We start from the raw sequence: 22,228 nt of genomic DNA on the forward strand, positions 1-22,228 counted from the left end.
ATGTGTACATTACTACAGTGGAAAAAAAATAGAAAAACAAGGTAGGAATTCTGCCAAGATCTTACAACTGAGGAGTAGAAAGTTCTAGCCTCTGTTACCAGGCCTGATGTCTGCGTACATTCTGATTCAGCAAATTTTTAAAAAGTTCCTGTGTGGGCTCCTTCCTTCATTCCTTTGGTTCATCCAGTTGATAAATCTTTACTTAAAAATAAAAAGTCACGGTATGACATGTTAGGCTGAGGCCTGGAAAGGCCAGTGAGGGGTCGCGCGGGACTGGGAGAGGACGGCCATGTTCACGTACAATCAAAGCGCGGTGTAAAAGCTGCAGCAGAAATACAACGAATAGTGGTGGGAATGCCGGAGAGGGGGTTCCTGAGGGAGCAAGGCTTCATAGAAGAGTTGATAATTTATCTAGGTTTGGATTTTGAGAAGGAATTGGTTGGTTTTTGTATTTTAGTGAATATGCACTACATTATCACAGTTTATGCCTTGAGATCTCGGATCTAAGATATTCACAGGCTTTTCAGATATTTTGTGATTTTTCTTTCTTAAGGGTACAAGGAAACTAGTTCCTGGAGGCATAAAAACATGTTGGTTCATTCTCTGTTTTGTTTTCTAAAAATGTGTAAGCAAAACCACCTTGAGAAAGTAAATGAGACGTTTAGATCTTTCAAAGAGCTTTTATTCTAATAGGAGTTAAGGCAAACACAGCTGGGCGGTAAGTGACTTAAGAAAGGTCAGGGGCGCCTGGGTGGCTCAGTCGGTTAAGCGTCTGACTTCAGCTCAGATCGTTACCTCACGGTTTGAGGATTTGAGCCCCGTCAGGCTCTGTGCTGACAGCTTGGAGTCTGGAGCCTGTCTTCAGACTCTGTGTCTCCCTCTCTCTCTGACCCTCCCTTGCTCATGCTGTCTCTTTCTCTCTCAAATAAATAAACATTAAAAAAAGAGAGAGAGAGAAAGGAAAGTTAATGTGGGATGGCCGTGCAGAGGCTGGAGAAGTGACTTCTGGGGAACAGAGCGAAGCTCAGTGGACTGGGGTGCAAAACTTTCTCCTGAAGGCCTTGAGATAACTCGGTCTCAGGAAGGTCATTTTATTTGGATAGAAAAATATGAGCAAAAGCAGAAAGGGAACAAATACTGAGTCCTATTGAGGGAAGCAGTGAAAAAACAAGCCAGAAAGGCCCATTGGGTTACGAAGTTAGGAGGATCTCCAAGCTTTCACTGTTCTGCTTATTCTAGGAATCCAGGAGCCTTGATTTGTTACCAGGTGGATTTGGAAGAGAAAGGCTAGGAGTCTTCACCCTCACACCCATGCACCCGGAATGGTGGCAAAAAAGAAGAGCAAAGGCAGTGATCTAGAAGCACTGGCTGGACACTGGGCTCCTGGGAATGTTGGGGATAACCTGAACTAGAAGCATGACATAGTGAAAAGAAAACAGGTTTTGGAATCTGTCAGCCCTGGATTCAAATTCTGTAATCAGCATTTGCTGACTGTGCAGACTACACCAAATTACTTAGGACTTCTAAGCCTCATTCTCCGAGGACAATAATAGCGTCTTCATGTAGGGTTGTCCTGAGCATTAAGGAGAATGTGGTGATGCACATATGTAGACTCAAGATACCAATGTTAGTTCCTTCCCCACGTCATCTCTAAGGTCCCTTCTGAACCTGAATATTTGTGAAATAATTGACAAGTTTCTCTTATAAAAATAAGTTATTCACATCATTGAAGTTAAAATATATAATTCATGTATTTCTAGACAGTTAATATAATTAATTTCAAGTATCAGTAAAAATATCACAGCCAAAATAGATCCTCCTGAGGCAAAATCTGATCTCCGGGAATGACGCAGATGTTCTTGGACGCTGCGTTAACCATCTCAGTCCTCTGTGTTGCCATTTAGGGCTCAGAACCAGGTGTTTAGAAAATGGGGAAGGCCCCTCCAGTTCCTTTTCCTAAGCGGAGCTCTAAGTCAGGGCTTTACTCTCTGCATTGTATTCTTCGGCAATACTTGAAAGGGTGCACGCACATTTGAAAACCTCTCCTGTGCTTTCCATTAGCAATAGTCTAGAGTGTGGTTCCTTGTGTCCCTCCTAGACCTGTCTTTAATGAGCCACTCTATGGAAGTCTTTTTCTTCTAATTATTCTCAAGGCGACCCGTAGGCTTTGTTTTATGATGACATTATTTGTAAATGAGGTCATCTCCTTTCTGGCAGTCTATTGTGTGTGTCTCCTGACCTAGAGATAAAGATACCAGGATGGTGCTGCTGGTGGTGGTGGTGGTGGGAATCAATAGATGGTATTGGAAAGGCCGCTACTGTTTCAGTATTGGAGAGGCCCCTGTTTTTTAAATATTTAATATGATATTGACATTTAGTTTGGATCCCATTGCACCCTTGTTATATCTTTCCTGTCACCTGGCTCACATTATATAGAAACTTCTGGGAAACTTTTTCCTATTGAACTCTGAGCTCATTAAGGACAGGGTCTTTTCTTATTTATCTCCATATTCACAGGATTAGTGCTGAGCCTGAACATAACATGCAGATCAATAAAAAGATTCTGAAGACCGTAATTTCCTAATAGGATACCATGAACATCTTTTGAGAATTTCAAAGAAAATTCACTATTCAGCTGTGTAAAAGATTCATTTAAAATTAACATGGTTAAAAAATAAAATCAGTATCAGGACACCTGGGTGGCTCTGTTGGTCAAGCATCTGACTCTTGATTTCAGCCCAGGTCATGATTTCAAGGTTGTGAGATCAAGCCCCAAGTCGGAGCCTGCTTGGGATTCTCTCTCTCCCTCTCTGTCCCTCCCCCACTCTCTAATTCTCCTCTCACTCTCTTTCTCAAAATAAATGAACATTAAACAAATAGAATATCTTGAATATTTGTCTTTTTGTGATTCTTAATGTAAGAGAGCACGAAGGAGATACAATTGCAAGCTGTATCCTGTTTGTAATTAAAAGCTATAGTGGAAGGCCAAATTCTGACTGAACTGTTGGCCCAAGTATGAATTCTTTAATTCCTTTTCTACTTGTACATTTTCCAGCAAACATACAAATAAATAAATCTAGGAATTAATATTAACTAATTGGTTCTTTTGTACTAGCCTTAGCAGACAAAGGTCATATTTATCTTGATTATACTTGGATTAAGGTGTTGGTATTTTAGAAACAATATATACTCTAATGCTGTATAATCTCCTTTTCACACTACTTCCCACTTTGGTTTTTATAGATTTCTATCTGACATAATGTTTTGTCTCTGCGTCATTTATGTAGAAAATCATTTAAAAACGGTTGGATGTGGGATGGGGCTGGATAATGTGAAAAAGACCTCTTAAGGGTGAATTATGATGTATCAAAGAATAATTTGCAAAACCAATATGGCAGAAGTCATATTTATTGAAAAAAATTAATATCTTTGCTATAAAATTTGTAACAGGAATATTTACTGACTGTTTATTTTGATGCATTAAACCTGAATATTACATACCAAGTACAAGACAGTAGCACTAGCTTTTCCTTTATTTACATCTTATGAAAAGTGTTATGCAGTCCATGTTAAAAGAACTTATGATGGAGAATTGTTACATTAGAAAAATAATATTCTTGATAAAGCATTCTCAAGGAGTCCAATCACATTTTCTGCCTCTTCAATAAGGCAAAAGTCCCTGGAATAGCATATAACTTAATTTACAAAATACAATAAATGTTCAGACACATATTCAAGTTTTCTTTTGGTATGATTTTTCCTCACTGCAAAATTACTTTTTTATTTTTTAATTTATTTTTTTTTTTACTAAAACAGAAAGACTCTCAGGAAAATGTCATTGAATGATTTCTGCTATACATGACATATACAACTCTGTAGCCTAGCAACGACCATAGCTACACCATCGTTAACTTTAGATATTCTGCTTGGTGAGCTATTCTCAAATGTAGCGTATTTTGAGATGTTGCCATTGTGATGACTGTGAAATCGTTGGTATTCATAGGATACAGATCTGTCACCGTATGGAGCTTGGTTTTAGGGAACTGGTACACAATTACATTTCCACTCACAAGAGGACGCCATGGGTGCACCTGAAGTCTGGCTCTGATGGGTCCGCAGGGGCCCCACGCCCGGCGACTCCAACCTCCAGTGCTCACAGCGCACAGCCCTGGCCGAGTTCGGTGGTTTCACTTCCGGAGACCTGTGTGCTCTTCCGAGTTAGGTAGTTTTAATTCCTTCAAAGGCACACAGCTTCCACCTTTTTTCCAACGTGGCTCCCACGCCTGTGAATTCCTGTTTGAACATGCGCGGCAGCCTCATCAGAAGCATTTCGATTTCGTTTGCAGATATCTGTTTAGAAAGGAAGAAAAGTCACTTCTGGAAACAAGACTCCTCCGAAAGGAGGCCAGGGGTTGGGTCAGGATGCACTTGCCCAGTGAGCAAACAACGTGAAGTTCTCTACTTGGCTGTCAAGGAACGCTCCTGGGAGAAGAGCTCCAGTAAAGCACTGAGTGTGGCTCCCCTGAGCCCTGTCACCCCCTCAGGTGGAGACATATGGGTGCAAATTCCAGGCTCACCATTCACGTGGAGGGCTAGCTTCCTGGTAGTGCCATGCCTGAACTGCACTCTTCCCCTTGATATAGAAGGAGGTGAGAATGGGATTTATGAGGGCTGAGGGCAAGTTCCTCACCGCTCCTGTGCCCTCCTCCTCTTCTACAAAGGACAGCGTTTTTATCTAACTCCGTGAGGGCCAAAGGGCATGGGGTAGATTTCTGACCACCCTAACTTTTCTTTCTCTTTTTCACAGGGACCGGAAGACCATAAAGGTTTAGGAACAGAAATGAAAACCCAGAACCTACAACGGTAAAAGTCTCAACATCCATTCATAAAATCCAGGTAGTTTTTTTTTTAAGTTTATTTATTATGAGAGAGCGAGCGAGCGCATGAGCGAGTGAGCACGAGCAGGGGAAGGGCAGAGAGAGAGGGAGAGAAAGAGACTCCCAAGCAGGCTCCACACTGTCAGCACAGAGCCCAAGTGGGGCTTGATCCCACAAGCTGTGAGATCATGACCTGAGCTGAAATCAAGAGTTAGAAGCTTAACTGACTGAACCAGCCAGGTGCTCCAATCCAGGTAATTTTTTAATGCATTTTTTTTTCTTCTACCAATTTTTATTACATACATTTTTATACCAGTAATTCATTTTATCTTAAATAAAGAACAGCCTAAACGTAATCTGTCTGCTCTAACACAGTCATTGTTCTTGTTTCTGTGACTTTGCTTCCTAATCCATGTGTTTGCATGGGGATCCATATAGCAAGGTGGCTAAGACCCTGGAACCAAGGCGGGGCTAACATTTCTATTTGAATCCTGTATCTACTATTGTTATGAGCTAAATGACTTCAACCAAGATAATTAATGTCTCTAAGCCTCAGCAAAGGGAAGAACAACATGTAATAAGGATGTATGAGGACTGCTGGCTTAGCATAGATTTGGCACACAGAAATGTTTAATGAGTCAGACCTATTATTATTTTTCATGGTATAATCACTGAATAGATATTTTAGAGTCTATACTTTCTGTTTAACATTTAAATGTTAAATAAATTTAACATTTATTTTAAAGAGAGAACCAAATAGACCAGGAAGTCAATCAACTGTTTATTTAATGTTCACATGGAAAAGATTTCACATGATATAGTCGATATTCGTAGGCCTGTAACAACAACAACAAAAAAAACAACCTTTTGAGGCAGCCCTGAAAGTTGAAAGAAATGGCATTCTAAAATTTTTGCGTGAATTATTTTGAAATCGGAATGTGTTTTCCCACAAAGCCATGTTAAATGGATTATTAGATTCCCAGGCCAACCCACAAAAGCCTGTTACACAGATGATTACAAGGTTCATGTGATTTTGAAACATTTTATTTTGGTGAGCCCTGAGCTGAGCGCCTTGTTCACTGTCACAACACTCCTATAAGATGTTAGGATCTGTCTGTTTTGGAGCTGAGAAAACGGAGTGAACTACAGGGGTAAGTGCTTTATCAAAGACAGAGCTAGGAAAGAACCCAAGCTTGTGCCCGGGAACTAGGCACTGCTATGCTTTGCGAGCCCCTCCTGATTTCAGCATCTGCGGGTGAGGAACCAGGGGTGGAGTGATTTCTTCTGAAATGTCAGTCACCTGGGGTTCTGGTTAAAAAAAAAATCAGGTTCCCTCATCTCTTCCCTGGAGCCTCTGATTCGGCCTATCTGGGGAGGTAGCTCATATACTCTCCTTGTAACAATCATCCCTGGTAATTCTTAAGATCAAGCATATTTGGGTTAAGAATGGGGATTTAAAATCAGACCAGGTTTGGATTTCAGGCCAAGATGTGTAACCACGGGCAGGTCATCTGATGGCTGTTGGGTTTCTTCCTGGGCATAGTTGCGCTCTCAGCCTAACTGTGAGGATTATACGTAAAATGTATCACAGTGACTGGCCCAGATGCTTTTATATACGTATTAGGTAATGCTGATAGAATACGACACTCCGTTCTCAACTTTTTGTGATAGTGGGTCAAGCTCTGTGATCATAAGCTAAAGCAAACAAGTACAGAGAAGTATGGGGTCAAACCCAGTTTTTACTTGGTCCAGAAAGCAGTTTCCGGAAGCCAAGTTATCCTCTTAGCAACCTCCTTTCTTTCTTCTGGGGGAGGACAGCACAGGTCATCCACGATACGCTCAAGTCTCCAGTCCCTTCAAGGGATACCCCTGACGAGCTGACCTTCCCCAGATTGGGCAGAGCCACAGAGAGGCTGACAGATGTGGTGACAGCCAGCCTATCAGCGTTTGTTTTCAGGATAACCGTCATCTACCCTTGGAAAATTAGGGACGGGATTTTGTATTGTTCATTAGGAAGGCAAGAAAAAGCTGAATTCTTGAGGGTAAAATAACAAGTCTGATCTAAAGATAATACCTATGTAGGAGACCAGCTGGGGTCAGGTCAGACAGTGCCACCCAGTAGCCCTGTGGTAGACCGCGAAAAGTGTGACAACTCCTAATTCCTGTAAACCTTTGGGCTGACAGACTTCTGAAAACACGTTTGTTAATTCTCACCACATTCTCGTAAGATAGGGAATAATGTACAAGTGAGGAAACTGAGGTCCAGACAGATTAGGCACCTTATACAGGATAACCCAGGCGCAGGCATGGGGCTGGGAGGCAGATCCAGACTCGGCCTGGCCTTGTTCTTAAACATTGATGCCAACTGCCAAGGAGGGTGGGAGACTGTGAGTGAGAAGTGGGAATAATCCTCTAGGGCACTGTCTCCCTGTTTGGGGGAGGGGTCTGTGTGCTGGAGGGCAGGTGTGTGATGAGGATGTCCACACCGGGAACAAGGAACTGGGAATTCCCAGCTTGGCCAGCTCACACACATTCCAGAATAGCGGTAGAGAAAGCAGGAGAAGCATGCAGGAGGAGAGGGGTAGCCGCCCTTCCTGAGTCCCCACTGGCCCACTCACAGAGTGCGTGTTTTACACGCATGATCTCATCAGAAAGCTCATTCAACAAGCAAGCAAACTCCTCACTGGAAGCCAGAAATGCTGAGACACAACATTTGGAATCCAGTCATGGAATGACTGTTAACCAGCTTCATCATCTTGTCTAAATCACTTAATCTCTCTGGGTGTTTTCTCGTTTGCGAGACAAGGGAATTGGAAAGAAACTCCCTGAATGCTCTGAGAACTTGAATTTGAGGGCTGGCTCCACCATACGTTAGTACTGGTCTTTGGGTAAGCTATTTAAGTTTCATCTGACCTCTAGGTTGTGGCAAAGATCTCTAACTGAATGTACTAGAGCCCCTGTGCATTTTAAAGCACAGAACAATGGCAACTGGTACTTGGTAGCTCTAATTGAGCGCCAGATACTGGTCTGAGTTCTGCTCTTTTCTTTTCTAATAATGTTTGTTTTTTGAGAAAGAGAGGGAGAGCGCCAGCAGGGGTGGGGTAGGGGCCGGGGCCGGGGTGGGAACCAAAATGCGCTCAGCACTGACAGCAGCAAGCTGGATGTGAGACTTGAACAGAGGCCAAAGTCGGACACTCAACCAATTGAGCCACCCAGGTGCCCCTGTTCTGAGTTCTCTTCATATATTAAGTTATTTAATTCACAATGGTAGTCCATACAAACCCATTTTAGTGAGGGTAAAGCCGAGGCACAGAGCTGTTAAATATGTTGCCCATGGTCACACAAATAAGAAATTAGTGACATTGGGATTTGAAATTCTTATGATGACTTAGTTTGGATGACCAAGTCCTCAGATTTTGACAAAGCTGGAAATTAATGTAATGGAAAGGAGTGTCCTTAAAAGTAGTTACTGCTAAGTTCCTGTTGGTAGTGGAAGGGAACTGCCTGATTCTGCCATAACGATGTAAGTCTTGTGGACAGGGATGTGTCACAGTGACAGAACTGCCGCCTCAAATGAACTCTTCTCTAAAATAGCCATTTAAGGGGCGTCTGGGTGGCTCAGTCAGTTGAGCGTCCGGCTTCAGATCAGGTCATGATCTCACAGTTTGTGGGTTCGAGCCCTGCGTTGGGCTCTGTGCTGACAGCTCAGAGTCTGGAGCCTGTCTTTGGATTCTGTGTCTCCCTCTCTCTCTGGACCTCCCCTGCTCACACACTGTCTCTCTCGCTCAAAAATAAGTAAAACATTAAAAAAATTAAAAAAATACATTTAATAAGCTCTCAGATAAATTCTAGAGCATTACTTTAAAGATTTTTATATCTCATGCTAGTAGAAAGATCAAAGAGAAACTGCTTTCAAGTTAGTCTGATGGCTTTTAAACCTTCCTCTACCCTGACAAAATAACTTTTATGAAATATTCCACTTTGTGGGATTTTTCAAGATGGAGAAAATTCAGTTTGTCCTTTTTTTTTACCCTATGGCCAAATAATTTTTACATGGCAGATATTTTCATTTACTTTAATTCTGTTTTCCCCTCCTCCTAAATAACCTGCCAGCTCTCATAATTTTGCCTTTGTAATATCTTGTATTGTTCTACTGATAATTTCTTGGTTTTGGGAACGGAGTCATGGAGTCATCACATTAAACAAAGCACAAAGACCTGACGGCCAAGCAGAGTGACATGTACCCGCCCCCTTATCAGTTCTGCAGGACTCCCCTCCCCAAATCCACTGTGAGGTCCAGGCTTCTCTCTCAGAGCCTGTGTGTCCCAGGGAAAGCCTACTGGGCCCGTGAGGGTATGTGTGCCCCGCTAGTGAGTGGAGAAGCTGGAACTTGGTGCAGGGCTCGTGATGCCCAGTCCAGCCCTGCTTTCACAGCACTGTGGTCTTCTCGTGGGTGCTGGGAGCAGAATCAAATATGCGTGGTTGACAGACTTCCGTGTGGCCCTGCCATGGAGGGTAGGGACATTTACCCACGCACCACATATTTGGTGACCTAGAAAGTGGGGAGGGTCATCACAGACGTGGTGCTTTTATTACCCTTGTACTCAGCCTGCTTTTGTTTCAAGAAACTGGTGCTCTCTGTTGTTCAACCTTCAGTGCTGTCAGTGCATCCCCTCCACCCCTGTTTTGTTTAAAGTTTTCCCAGTCTATCATCTATTCTTTTAGAAAGGATTGATTTGTTCTAATTAAAAGAAAAAAAACCCAGAAAAGATGCGAAAGAATAAAGACTCCATGTAAGCAAGGGGCTCATGTGGTGGTAACACTGCAGAGGTAATTTGTAAGATCTGCTTGATTTATTTTCTGATTTGCTGACTGCAGCCCAAGCCCACTGTCTCTTTGCCAGGCCTCTAAGCATGTATATAAATTGACACAAGGGGACATAAATCAGTTTTATTATGGGGTGGTTGGCTCCATGTCCCATATCAGTCAGGCAAGAGAAGCTGAGTGATGAGGAGTTCTTGTCTGAGGCACTGAAAAGACACTAGCACAGGCTTTGTCGAGGCTGGAGAGTCAGAGAAGCCAATTGCAAAACCAGATTTCCTTCCATAGGATAAACTGACTATTGGCTTTTAGTGCACATTTAAATCTTGTTCATTCTTCGCATTCCTGGGGGCAATGCATGGCATCGGCACATGGACGCGTGCAATAAAGTTCTGCAGGGAGAAATAGAATGTGGGTGGGAAAGAAGGGAAGGGAAGGGAAGGGAGAAGGAAGGAAAGACACAAGGAGGAAGTAAGAGAGGAATAAGGAAAGAAGATAAACATAATTGAGGAATTAGGAAGAGAGAAGGAAGGAAGAGGAAGGGAGAGAAAGGAAGGAGGAAAAGTGAAGGAAGAAGATAAATGAAAAAGGAAGGATCTGGATGGAAAGGGAGAGAAGGAGGAAGGAGAGAGGGAGGGAGGGCAGAGAGGAAAGAAGTGTGGCAGTGTTGGCTACCGCACCCTAGAGGGAAGTGTGACCCTCGGGATGTCTCCTGGTAATTGTGGCTCGCACAGACTGCGCCCCTCTCCAACTTCTGTCTCACTGAAGATCTGCCTGCCTGTTAGTTCATGTCTGATTGCCCAGTTATTTCACAAATATTTTGCCATTCCCTCAACTAGACTACAAACTTCTTCAAAGGAGCGTTCTTAGGTTTCTTTTGTGCCCTCGCCATGTCCCGTTCCTCCCTGGTCCTTAAGATGGTGCTGGGTTCATGAGAAGCAGTGGATTATCCCAGCATTCACTGGGGCCCTGGTAACATTGTCCATTTCTCTGGCAGTGTGTGAACAACTTCTTTTTTATTCTTTATGTAGCCAAATGGAAGTGTTGCTACCTCTAATGCTTCACTTATCATATGCTTTCCAGAGGTGTTGCGAGATCTGAAAAACAGTCATTGTAGCCTAAGCAACAAGGAATTTATTTGCTCATTAACATACTATGACAGGTGGTTATTTAGGAGAACACTAGAATAATCAGAACACTGAAGTTTTTGGTGGGGGGAGGGGAACCTTACAAACTCCACCAGGGACATTTCGTCAACCCTTACTGCCCTATATAGTCTGGGAAAGAATGCTCTCCAAGTAAGGCCCATTTGAATCTCCTTGGGACAGACCAGATGTTTTAGGGCCCCTCTGGTGGGCAATGTGCACCTGCCTGTGAATACCCAGCCCGTCCATGAATGGTGGTATCATGTCAAAATGGCAGGTCTTTGTAAATCCTCCAGCATTAGCGGCCATGTTATGTTGAGTCCGGTTTTCGGAATCAAATCTTCTATTTGGCCCTTGGGAGGAGGCTGTGCATGTGTAGAGGGGACAGCCAGATACACTTGGAAGAACTGGGTCTTAACTCAGAAAGAACACATAAATCAGAGGAAGAGCAGAAGAAATATTCATCTGCTAATGCTCCATTCAACGTGACTTCTTGCTGCTCAGGATCAGTGAATTGAGTGGGCTTGAAGGGCTCTGGGCCGATGTGGGGGCTTCTATGTACCAATTAGGAACTGTCACAGGCTAGAGCTGCCTGTTTTGGACTTATCTGCCTGGGTCCAGGGCAAAACTTTTGCCTTGGCAAAGTTTCAGGAAGCCCTCTCCCCCTCCCCGCCCCCCATCTTCTGCTTTCCTTTGAGTGAATCTTTGTGACAGGGCCACATTGTCCTACAAGAGGGCAGAGTGAATGAGAGTGGGTGGCTTAGGAGAGGCTGAGAGAGAAAAATATGCAAATGTTACTATCAAGAGCAGGAATAGTATTTAACTGGAAAATGGCCTACGACTGGGCCACGCAGTTTTAGGAGCCATGTGCAGTTCACGTGCCCAGCCTAATTCAAAGTAATTCCTGGCTCTTCTTCCATTTCTAATCATTCTTATACTCCTGTGTGGCCTTTGGGGAGATCCTAATACAATCAGCTCCATTAGAGGCTGCTTGTCTTCCCTGCTCTCGTCAGCACTGAGGGAGGCAGAATCTAAATATTATCTGACAGTTGTAACAGTAATGTTATCTGATGTCAAAGTGTGTTGTTCTAAGCGGAAGTTTTAAAACCCCATCCCACGAGAGTCACTCTGTGTAATGGAGGCCAGGCTGAATCCACAGCCTTAGTGCAACGTTAACCAAAACTTGGTGGGGGAGGGGTGACGCCCACGGCATTGTGATTAACCAGAGGCAGGCGCACCAGGCCAACGCACCAGCGAGCCTCGGCGTCACCCGGCTGACGGCTGACGGTGGCTCCAGGGTTCTGAGCCTCTGGCAGCTGATGCGAGGACAAGGCCCTGGTGGGCACTTAAAGGGCAAACCTCTCATTATTCTGTTTTCTGCTGAAAGCCCTGAGGATGTGGAATTCCAGTATACGGCAGTAATTTGGTCTCTGGATTAAAAAGTCTAAGATCCCTTCAGCCTCACTGAGATAGAGAATACTTGGTCTAATCGCTGGCACCTAGGAGTTTCAGTCAGAGCACTTTTTCTATATAATTTTTACTTCGGGCATGAGGAAACAATTTGACAGCTCTACCGAGCAATGCATTCAGGAGACGGAGGGCTGTCTGGGGGAGAGGCTGTGTATTTGCTCTGTGAAGGAAATACTGTCTTTTCCACCTTCTAAAATAAAAGTTCCAGTCCGAGATGAAATGGAATCTCCTTTAATAGAATCCCTTCCAGAAAGACCATCATCGAACAGCCAGAGACCAGGTATGTGAATTCTCTCCGCAGAGACTACTGAGGGAGCCCACCCGAATCTTGCCTGAACAAATGGACGATGGGCGCTCAGTCCTGAAGGACATACTTCGTTATTTATCACTCCCACCGGGGATTTTTACCCTCAGCCACCCCTCTACCACAGCCTCATATATATGCTCAAACAAAACCTGCTTCCCAACAAAGGCTTCCCACTTGGGATTTCCAAAAGGGGAAGGAAAGAAACGTCAGCAATACAAGGGAAGGGACACTAGCAATGAAAGGAATAATTTCTCAAGGGCTTCTTCTCCGTCACACCACACTGATGAAAGTAGTACATTTCATCTTCAGGCAAAGGAAGGGTTGATGTTAAGAATGATATTGGCGAAGGAAAAATCCAAGCCCTTCGAGAAAGCTTTATTTCAGCAAAGTAACATCATATAGCTCATCCTCCTCATTTTATCTGAATTAACATAAGCATTTTCTATCCCTCCCATCCACGTGAGGGGAGGCCACAAAGAAGACCGGAACACAAGTGTGAACTTCAAGAATCTTATCTCCTCATCCCCTTTCACTCCATTTTGGTCTACCCCCTTACCAGCTGTGAGAGAATCAATGGACGTGAATCTCTGTGACTGAAATATACTTTCGGTTCCAGATGATTCTCTCAGAAGGGAAGTAAAAGACCCCTTAGCAAGGCCAAGCAGTTGTGGGATCGTGAATTGGTAAGATCATGTGACTCAAATTGAGAACACAGTATAGTAATTTAATTGATACTGGCTTTGAAGATTTAGACTGACTTGTTTGTGTGTAGTCGGGGTCCTCGGACGGCAGGCCGTGGGCCTGGTCCTACAGGTTCCATGAACTTTGCTGCACTCTATGGAAGCGTGTTTCCATTTTCCCTCCCAGCAGGACACCTAACGAGCTGCTCAGTGGCAGCCTTCCGGGGGCTTCCCCAGGCAGTGCTGGTTAACGACTCACATTGTTCCCTGGAATTTGCTACATCAATTGATACATACATTGAATTCTTTTTGTCCTTTCTCTTGTAGCACGCACACATCCCGGTGGTCAGGAGCACAGCTAAAGTGGAGGGGAGGAAACCGGAGCCTCTGAGAAATGCAGAGTGAGCCCTGAGTGTGGGGGTGACCCTTGGGGGGTGGAGCCGAGAAGGACTGCAATCACCTTTTCCACTTAGAGAATAGTGCTGAAAACCAGCCATTAACACAGTGTTCTGGAGAGTTCTATCAGACCTTTATGTTGTTTGAGGTGATTTTCTCTCCGTTGTGAGTCCATACCGCAGACTCCTGGGAGAATATGGTCTAAGGAGAATGCCCCACTAGCCACCCTGCCTGACTTCTCCCTGTTCGGGGAACCTGCAGTTTTAAGTCCTTCATAGGCCATATCCTCATTTGACACCTGCTGAAAGTCACTGTCATTTTAGATACCTGCTTTTCTTTCTATAAAGACAAAAGCAAGTGAAAAAGTAACTATCAGCCACAAACAGGTCCTTGTGGAGAGAGGTCCTGATAACGCTAGCGCATCCCGGATGCAGTGCACAGGGGCCCACCTCCGCCAGGAGGCACCACGCTAAATCTCCAAAATGCAAGTCCGCTGGAGGAAAAGAATTTACCTTGGAGTCCAGCTGCTGCATGTATGACCAGAGATACTCTATATTGGCTCCAAAAGGATGGACATGAAGAAACGTTGATATGATGCCTAAATTAAAAAGACAAACATTGGACGTTACTGAAAGGCAAGTCAGAGTCGGAGTCAAATAATGTCCTCTAACCCCAGTGATGGTTTTGTCAGGCTGAGTTATGGTCTCACCATTTAAAAGAAAATTTTTTTTAAAGTTTATTCATTTTTGAGAGACAGAGTGTGAGCAGGGGAGGGGCAGAGAGAAAGAGAGACACAGAATCCAAAGCACGCTCCAGACTGAGCTGTCAGCACAGAGCCCCACACAGGGCTTGAACTCATGAGCTGTGAGATCATGACCTGAGCCAAAGTCAAACACTTAACTGACTGAGCCACCCAGGCGCCCCACTGTTTCACCACTTTTGGCAGCACTCAACAAGCACTCAGTAACAGCCCGTTCTGAAGACAGTCATAGTAACATGGCAAACAGAACACTCTATCTGCTGGAATAACAGTAGTTAGAAAGGCTAGACTCTGAGATAATATATAGATGAATAAAGGTATTTCCAAACAAAGACTCCTGGAAGCATTTCAACTACCAATTTTATGCTTGATTTACCAATATAAAATTATAGTTATTGGGAGGATAAAATTCTCTCTTTTCTTTCCCTCAGTGGACTTTGCAATGTGGAAACGGCTCACACAGCTGTTGTCAGAGATCACCCGGCCTCCGATTTCCCTGATAATTACAGCTGCTAGTTATGAAAAGTATTTAATCCATATTTCCCCTAATGGCCACTGAAGGAATCACAAATCCTTTCTGAAGCCTTTATTTCCCTCTTGTTGTGACTGTGGTGTAAAGAGAACCAGCTTACTCTCCCCTCCTTGCTGCTGTAATTTACAAGATCATTTTAAAAGGTCCAGGGATGGATGGTTTGACTGGAGTCTGATTATAAATCAGAAGTCTTTTCCATTGTGAAAATCAACTGTCAACACTGTACTGACAAATGAAAAGCCGGCTGTTGGTGTCAGGACTGGAGTAAAAGCATTACCTTTCTATGTCCTCGCTGCTCCTATATCCAAAATCAAAACAGTGAGAATGAGGGCGTCGACTCCATAGACCGTGTGCTATTTGTTATGAAACGGTGTTCAGACTGACATTTCGTGAGTTCTCTTTTAAGCTCTCCCATTGTTTATTGGGAAATTTGGATTCTCCAGAGCCAAAGGTCAAAAGAAAGAAAGACCTGAGTTTGTTTGACATGCAAGTGGGGTGAGCCCTTGGCGAGGACATCGTTCTTGGACTGGGTCACCGTGGGATCGATCTGGAATAGGGTCTCATGGCCTCCTGATCTCCCAGGTGGCGCTTGGGATACTCTGGGAGGAGTGGCGGCGTTTAAAAAAAAAAAGCTCCCAGTTTGGCTTTGGTCTGAGGTCAGAGAACCGAAGTGTCTAGACCACTGCTCTCAGAGACCTGTCCTCTGAGGTTTATACTGGTTTACAGTGAAATGAGGAAGATAGAAATAATTCACTGTATTTCTCCATAATGCTAAAACCTCAGTTTTCAGAGACCTGTTTTTCTTGTGATATAAAGAACTACCATTAAAAAAAAACGTTTAGTTGTTTGGAGAGAGAGAACAAGCATCAGCAGGGGGCATAGAGAGGGGGAGAGAGAGAATCGTGAGCAGGCTCCGCGTTGTCAGCCGGAGGTGGGGCTCGATTTCATGAACTATGCGATGACGGCCTGAGCCAAAGTCAAGAGTTGGACACTTTAACCTACTCAGCCTCTCAGGCTCCCCAAGCGCTACCATTTAATTCTGAGATTATATTCCTCCTTTTTTGTTAAAATGTCCTTTAATGAAATGATGGCAGTGGTAAAGGTTACATTGATAGTACTAGTATCTTTAAGTGGCAAATAGCCACATTAGTACACATAAGTGGGGTTGTTTTACTGCCTCCCCCCACTTTAATTTCTATTTTAAATTTATAGATCTGGCATCTACTTCCCTGTGTCTTTGAAATTCTCAAATCTGGTGAAGCAGCACTGTAAGTAATTCTGTTACTAGTGACTTAAAGTACAGGAGCTCATGAAGGACTAAAAAAATAAGTTTAAAAAAAAACACTTTTATTTGCATTTGTTAAGTGGGAGAGAGGGGGAAGAATTCTTTTTTTTTAATTTTAATTTTTGAGAGAGAGAGAGAGAGAGAGACAGAGAGAGAGAGTATGAGCAGGGGGGAGGGGCAGAGAGAGAGAAGGAGACACAATCCGAAGCAGGCTCCAGGCTCTGAGCCGTTAGCAGAGAGCCCTATGTGGGGCTTGAACTCTCAAATAGTGAGATCATGATCTGAGCCCAAGTCATATGTTTAACCGACTGACTGAGCTACCCAGGTGCCCTGAGAGGGCAGAATTCTTCAGGGGAAATTCCTGTTTCGAGATGGTACAGGGTTCTCCCTGCTGTCCCAGGCTGAGGACAGTGGCACTATGTCTACTTGTTTGGACAGGGAGCCTCCAATAAATGGTAGGCAGGCCCCTCCACCCCCATTAGAGGACAGGGGGGAAGGAGGAGCGGTCACCTCTGGCTTTGTGAGGAGGTGAGGGTGTTCCTTTCTTCTCCGGGCACACAGGTTCTCCCAGGAGGGGAGGGGGTGCTCAAGAGAGTGGCTCACAGAGTCTACAGGGGTGCTGCAAGATGGGGGCAGTATTCCCTTCCTTGGTTGGACGTCTGCTTAGGCAGCAGACTGACTGATCAGCCCTTGGGGTGACAGGTATGTGTTTTTCTACTGGCGCATGGGAGCATTTGAGAAGGTGGGGAGGCTTGAACAGTCTTATGAGCAAACCACCCCAAAGGCTCCAGCAAACAGAGAAAAACATTTTTCATAGGACAGAGACTTATCAGCATCTCCTAGATAATCAACCCATGGCCTCTCCTGTGAACATCCATGGGAGTGTTATGTGAAGTTAAATGTCTTCAGTAGAATACACAGAACGAGTCAGAAGAGGATCAGGGTGGGGGGGGTGGGGGGGGAGAGGTTGATAACTTTGGCCTGGCAGACGAAGTGTGGAAAGAGGAAATTTAGGGCTACCAGTAATGGGTGGACCTGGAGCGGCTGCTTTGGTTGCCTCTGTGATGTTGGCATCTCTGTGCACATGCTCCCTCACTGGTTCCTGTGTGTCCCCCTCTTGTCCCCTGGGGCCCAGTCTTGGCTTCCCCAGGGAACTCGGCCCTGAGACAGTCTCTGTGTATTCTGGTTCAGTACTGGCAATAGAGTACACATGTACAGTAAGCGTATACTGAGTGAATTTTTCCTCTAGAACTAAGACAAGCCAGTATACTTGTTGAAAATTTCTACTGTTCTATTATAGGTAAATGGGGATAAACAAGAATGTTAAAAATGGCTCCAGTACTAACTGATGATGTAGTAGTCTTTCAAAAATCGGGTAACTTAGAGGCATTATTCATTCCTGATTCCTGCCCGATTATGGATTCAGAAGGACAGAGCAACCTGAATGCTTTGGTCATGGAGATTTTTATTTAAGTTCTTTTGCTGGGGTGCCTGGGTGGTCATGGAGATTTTTATTTAAGTTCTTTTGCTGGGGTGCCTGGGTGGCTCAGTGGGTTAATAAGCATTCTACTTTGGCTCAGGTCATGATCTGATGGTTCGTGAGTTCAAGCCCTGTGTTGGGCTCTGTCTGTGCTCACAGCTCAGAGCCGGGAGCTTGCTTTGGATTGTGTCTCCTTCTCTCTCTACCCTTCCCTTGCTTGTGCTGTTTCTCTCTCTCTCTCAAAAATAAAGTTAAAAAATTCTTTTGCTCATAAAATTAAGGGGAAAATGTTTATATGATTTCTATACATCTGTCTAAAATCAGATTAGAAATCCTGACCCAGTCATGAATAGCTTTCCTTAGGAGGATATTCAAAACCATCACTGTGGTAGCTGATATTAATAAGCTATTAGCTTTTCTTTATAAAAATAGAGTAGGTGCCATTGGATTCATTTGGGGCCGAAGTAGGCAGTTAAATAAAAGCTTCCCAAGCTTTTCCCATGGATGGCAACTAAGCTCTCCAGCACCACTAGAGACACAGCAGAAATGGGAAACATTAGTCATATCCTTCCGGGTGCTGTGCCCCTCCTCCCGCTGCCCATCACAGCGTCATCACAGAAGCATTAGTCATGCGGTCTGAGAAAAGCAGTTTCTAGGCCCTGGTTTGGGATTGGATTCATTGGGCGGGGTGAGGTGGGGCTTCCTGAATAATCAACTAAAGCCTCTTTGCAGTTTCTTTAAAAGAACTGGAATATTTCCTAAGAATGGAAAAAAAGGATAGCTATAACTCATAATCTAGTGGAAAATGCTACAAACCCAGAAAATGGAGACGGTTTTATGGTCCTCTGGGAGGGATCTAAAGGCTTGTAAAAAGAAACACTCACAACGGAGGGTGGAGAACTTAGCCATTACTGAACTGGTGGCTCTCCAAAGGGACAGACAGACTCAACTGTTGGTCTTGGCCATTTCCATGGAGACACAGAAGTCTCCATATTTAAAGATGGGTTTCCCAACCAGGAAAATACAACCATAGGTAGCTAATTTGAGAGAATAAAAAAGGAGTGGAGGAGGCTGTCAGCGCTCTTGAACTTTCTGAACATCCCAGGGTTTTAAAAACGGCTCCAGAAGGACATACAAACCAGCTCTATAGAACCTGTGGCAAGCCTCTCTTTGGGGAAGCACAGTTAAACAGGCACATAAAAACATTTTGAGCTTTCTCTATCAAGATCATCGAGTTTATTCTCATTTTGAGACCTCACTAAGATTGAGGAAGCAGCATTTAAATTAGCCAAGTGGTGCTAGATTTTTACTGCTTCATTCATTCATTCTGAAACATTTCCTTAGCAGCAATTAGGTGCCAGGGACACTGCACAAGACAGACACGGTTCCTGCTCATGGGGAATTTATATATATCCAGGTAAGTAACACAGAATAAACACAAAGATTAAAAATAAATATTTTCAGGTCGTGGTAAACATAGTGAAGAAAACACAACGGGTTCAAGCTTGGTGGAGTGATACTTTATCCTGAGAAGTCCAGTGAAAGTCAAATTTCCTGTGTCGGAGGAGGTGGAGCCAGCCACAGACAGCCTGGGGAAATACTTTTCCAGGTACAGCCAACAGTATGTGCAAAAGACCTGAGGTGGAAATGAGCTGGCAGGAATAAACTTGGCTTGAGAGTCATACACCAAGCATTGGGAGGGAGGTGGGGAGCCAGATCATGGAGGGCCTTGAATGAGAATAACAGGTTTGGGTTAAATTCTAAATATAGCAGGAAACCAAAAGTAGAGTTCTAAGTCGGGTGTGATATGATCTGAATTACATTTTTTAAACTTCATTTAAGCTGCTGTTTGGTGAATAGATGAAAAGGAAACTGAGAGACCATTTAGAAGTGTCTGCACAAGACCCGAAGTGGTAAGTAGTGGTTTGGACCAAAGAGCCCTGGACATTAAAGCTGATGGGCTGCCTGTGAGTGGCCAAGGCTAGGGAGGAGTTGTCCTCGGTATTTGGCTTGAGCTGGGTGGTACCATTTTCTCAGATGGCAGTACCAGGGGAGGAGCGTGTGAGGGCAGAGAAAAGGATGGAATCAAGAGTTCTGTTGTGGTCTTATTCGATTTGAGATGTCAACTACCATCTAGATGGAGATCTCAAATGGCATTTGGAGATGGTATAAATTTGTGAGTCAGTGGCAACAAAAAGGGATTTGAAGCCAAAGCACTCAGTGACCGAACTCTGGTGAAGCCCCAAATTTAGAGGTTACGCTGAGGAAAACTCATGAAAGGAATCTGAGAGGGTGTGATCAATAAGAAAAAATTATGTCGTGCTAGCTAAGAGAAGAAAGTACTTCTACTTACAAGATGTGGGTAGTCAACTGTGTAAAGTACAGATGACAAATGGAGGGAGCTGAGAAATTGGCAACATGGAGTTCTCTAGTCACACTGACAAAACCATTTCAGGGCGAGGGTGCAAGTTATACCGGAGTGGGCCGGAGAGGAGGGGAAGAAGGGAAATGGAGACTGTTAGTGTAGATGGTACTCTGGAGAAGTTATGCTTCGACAGGGAGCAGGGAAATGGGGTCTTGGGGTCAAGACAAGTTGCACTTTTGTTTTAAAGGTATGAGGTAGTAGAGTTCATGTTAATATGTTATTATGAGCATCTGCTTACAAATATGATCACTGCCCAAGGGGCAGTGCCCTTTTAGTAATAGTCCTCATAGATTAAAGACTATCGAGTTGAAAAAGACCATCTAATCAGACCTCCTAACTTGATACAATATGAGGAATTAGATCCACAGTGGATAAGCGATTTGCCCAGTGAACCATGACTCCATCCACAAATAGAATGGGCAGTGTAAAAATGATCAGGCACTGTTGTCTGTCCCAGGACCAGTCCACCCCACTCCCATATTTTTCTCTGATGGACTCCTAGATGGAAAATTTTATTGGTTACCTGATGAGAACAAAATACTGGTTTGTGTATTCAGTTTGGTCAGTGCATTCTCTTTGAGTTGAAAGAGAACTGGAATCCTACCAGAATATACTGCCCTTGCCCAGGCTGCTTGGAGTTTGACTTTGAACTCTTTGTGTCAGCTTAGAAAGTTCTGGCTGAGATTAGCTTTCCCTACATCCACACTGGCTGACAGTCTCCTGGGAAACTTCAGAAAACCCTGAGGCCTATCAGCTTACTGGGGGAGAGGGCAGCCCAGGGATTTCTAGGAAAGTCAGCTCTGGAGAGGAACTGCTCTCTCTAGAGACAGTTACATCGTGCCGGAAACCAGCAGAGGCCTGACCGTAAGCCAGCCTGAAACATTCCTGCTTCATGTTGCAGCCTGTAAGGCCTCCTGGACCCTGGGCTGGGGAGGCGGCCGGGAGGAGGCCCTGTGAAGTCTGGGTTCCCGCTGAGCCACGGGCCTGTGGTTACCCTGAGCAGCTGCAGAGGGAGAAGGCAGTTGTGGGAGTCGGGGAGGGTCCACTGTGAGCAAGTGGGAGAAGAGTGAACCCACACTGTGATTGGGTCTGAAGCTTCTCAGTGCCCTGGGATTCTAACAAGCTTTAATTTTCCCAAAGAGCAGTATGTTCTGCTTTTCTGGTGAGTTCTGTACCTGATCTTGTACGGTTAGTTTTTGTCACTGAAAGAAAAATTTAAAATGTCTATCTGTGGGTCTTATTTTAACTGAACTCCTGAGACCGTTATCAGTTGTTCCGTGTGTCTGAAATGGTCTTGACAACTCCCTCATTTATCCAGAGATGCCATGCCTCCCTTCAGGACTCGTTCGGCTGCCCTTTTTTCCAATAAGGCATCTGTAGCCTAAGTAGCTCTTTCTCTGTGTTTCTGATTTTAGTACAAACCATATTTCATTGTTGTCCGCTGCTTTCTTTCCCACCGTTCTAGGAACTGAGGGAAGAGATCATCTTATCGCCCCCATCAGCGAAATACGGGTTTGGGCGTACGGTAGTTCTCAAAACACGTCCCCCACGTGCCTGTTTCAGTATCACCTCGGATGTTAGTTTTATCATAAACAGAAACCCTGCGTGAGGGGCCAGAGACTGTGCTTTTAAACAGGCTGCCCAGATGATTCTTTTCCACAAGGAAGGCTGGTAATTTTTATAGTAGGCTCTTGACAAATGTTTGTTGATTTATTGATATGGACATTTTTGTCTCGGAAACAAGATTCAGGTCAATGACTCATTCTTTATGGTCAGTAGCTTTCAGAGAAGCACGAACTTCCAGATTAGTTTTCTTAGGTACGGCCTAAATATAGCCTCAATTCTACTCACTGACAACACCAAAATGTCACCATTTAACCTTCTTTAGGTGTATTTCTCTACATCTGCTTCCTAATACTCATATTTTCGGGGGCGCGTTCCAATTCCAATGTAGATGGGTTGTGTGCAGATGTATGAAATGGTGACAGTGATAGAAATGTGGCGGGGGGGGGGCAGCATCCTGGCCATCTGTACTGTGTACGTTCTGATT

General features: G+C 44.2%; 1 protein-coding gene across 2 annotated transcripts in view; it reads right to left on the reverse strand.

Moving 5' to 3' along the window:
• Positions 1 to 3,390: 3,390 nt before the first annotated feature.
• The window catches only part of ENOX1 (ecto-NOX disulfide-thiol exchanger 1), a 240,232-nt gene continuing 221,394 nt past the window's right edge, over positions 3,391 to 22,228 (reverse strand). For both annotated transcript variants that reach the window (XM_029936687.1, XM_029936688.1), the window contains 2 exons: positions 14,209 to 14,294; positions 3,391 to 4,350 (listed from right to left, as the gene is read on the reverse strand). In XM_029936687.1, the coding sequence (XP_029792547.1) occupies positions 4,219 to 4,350; positions 14,209 to 14,294 (218 nt within the window). In that variant the 3' untranslated portion in view covers positions 3,391 to 4,218. The remainder of the gene's footprint in view (positions 4,351 to 14,208; positions 14,295 to 22,228) is intronic.

The sequence above is a fragment of the Suricata suricatta genome, chromosome 4 (assembly GCF_006229205.1).
Source record: "Suricata suricatta isolate VVHF042 chromosome 4, meerkat_22Aug2017_6uvM2_HiC, whole genome shotgun sequence".
Taxonomy (NCBI): Eukaryota; Metazoa; Chordata; class Mammalia; order Carnivora; family Herpestidae; genus Suricata; species Suricata suricatta.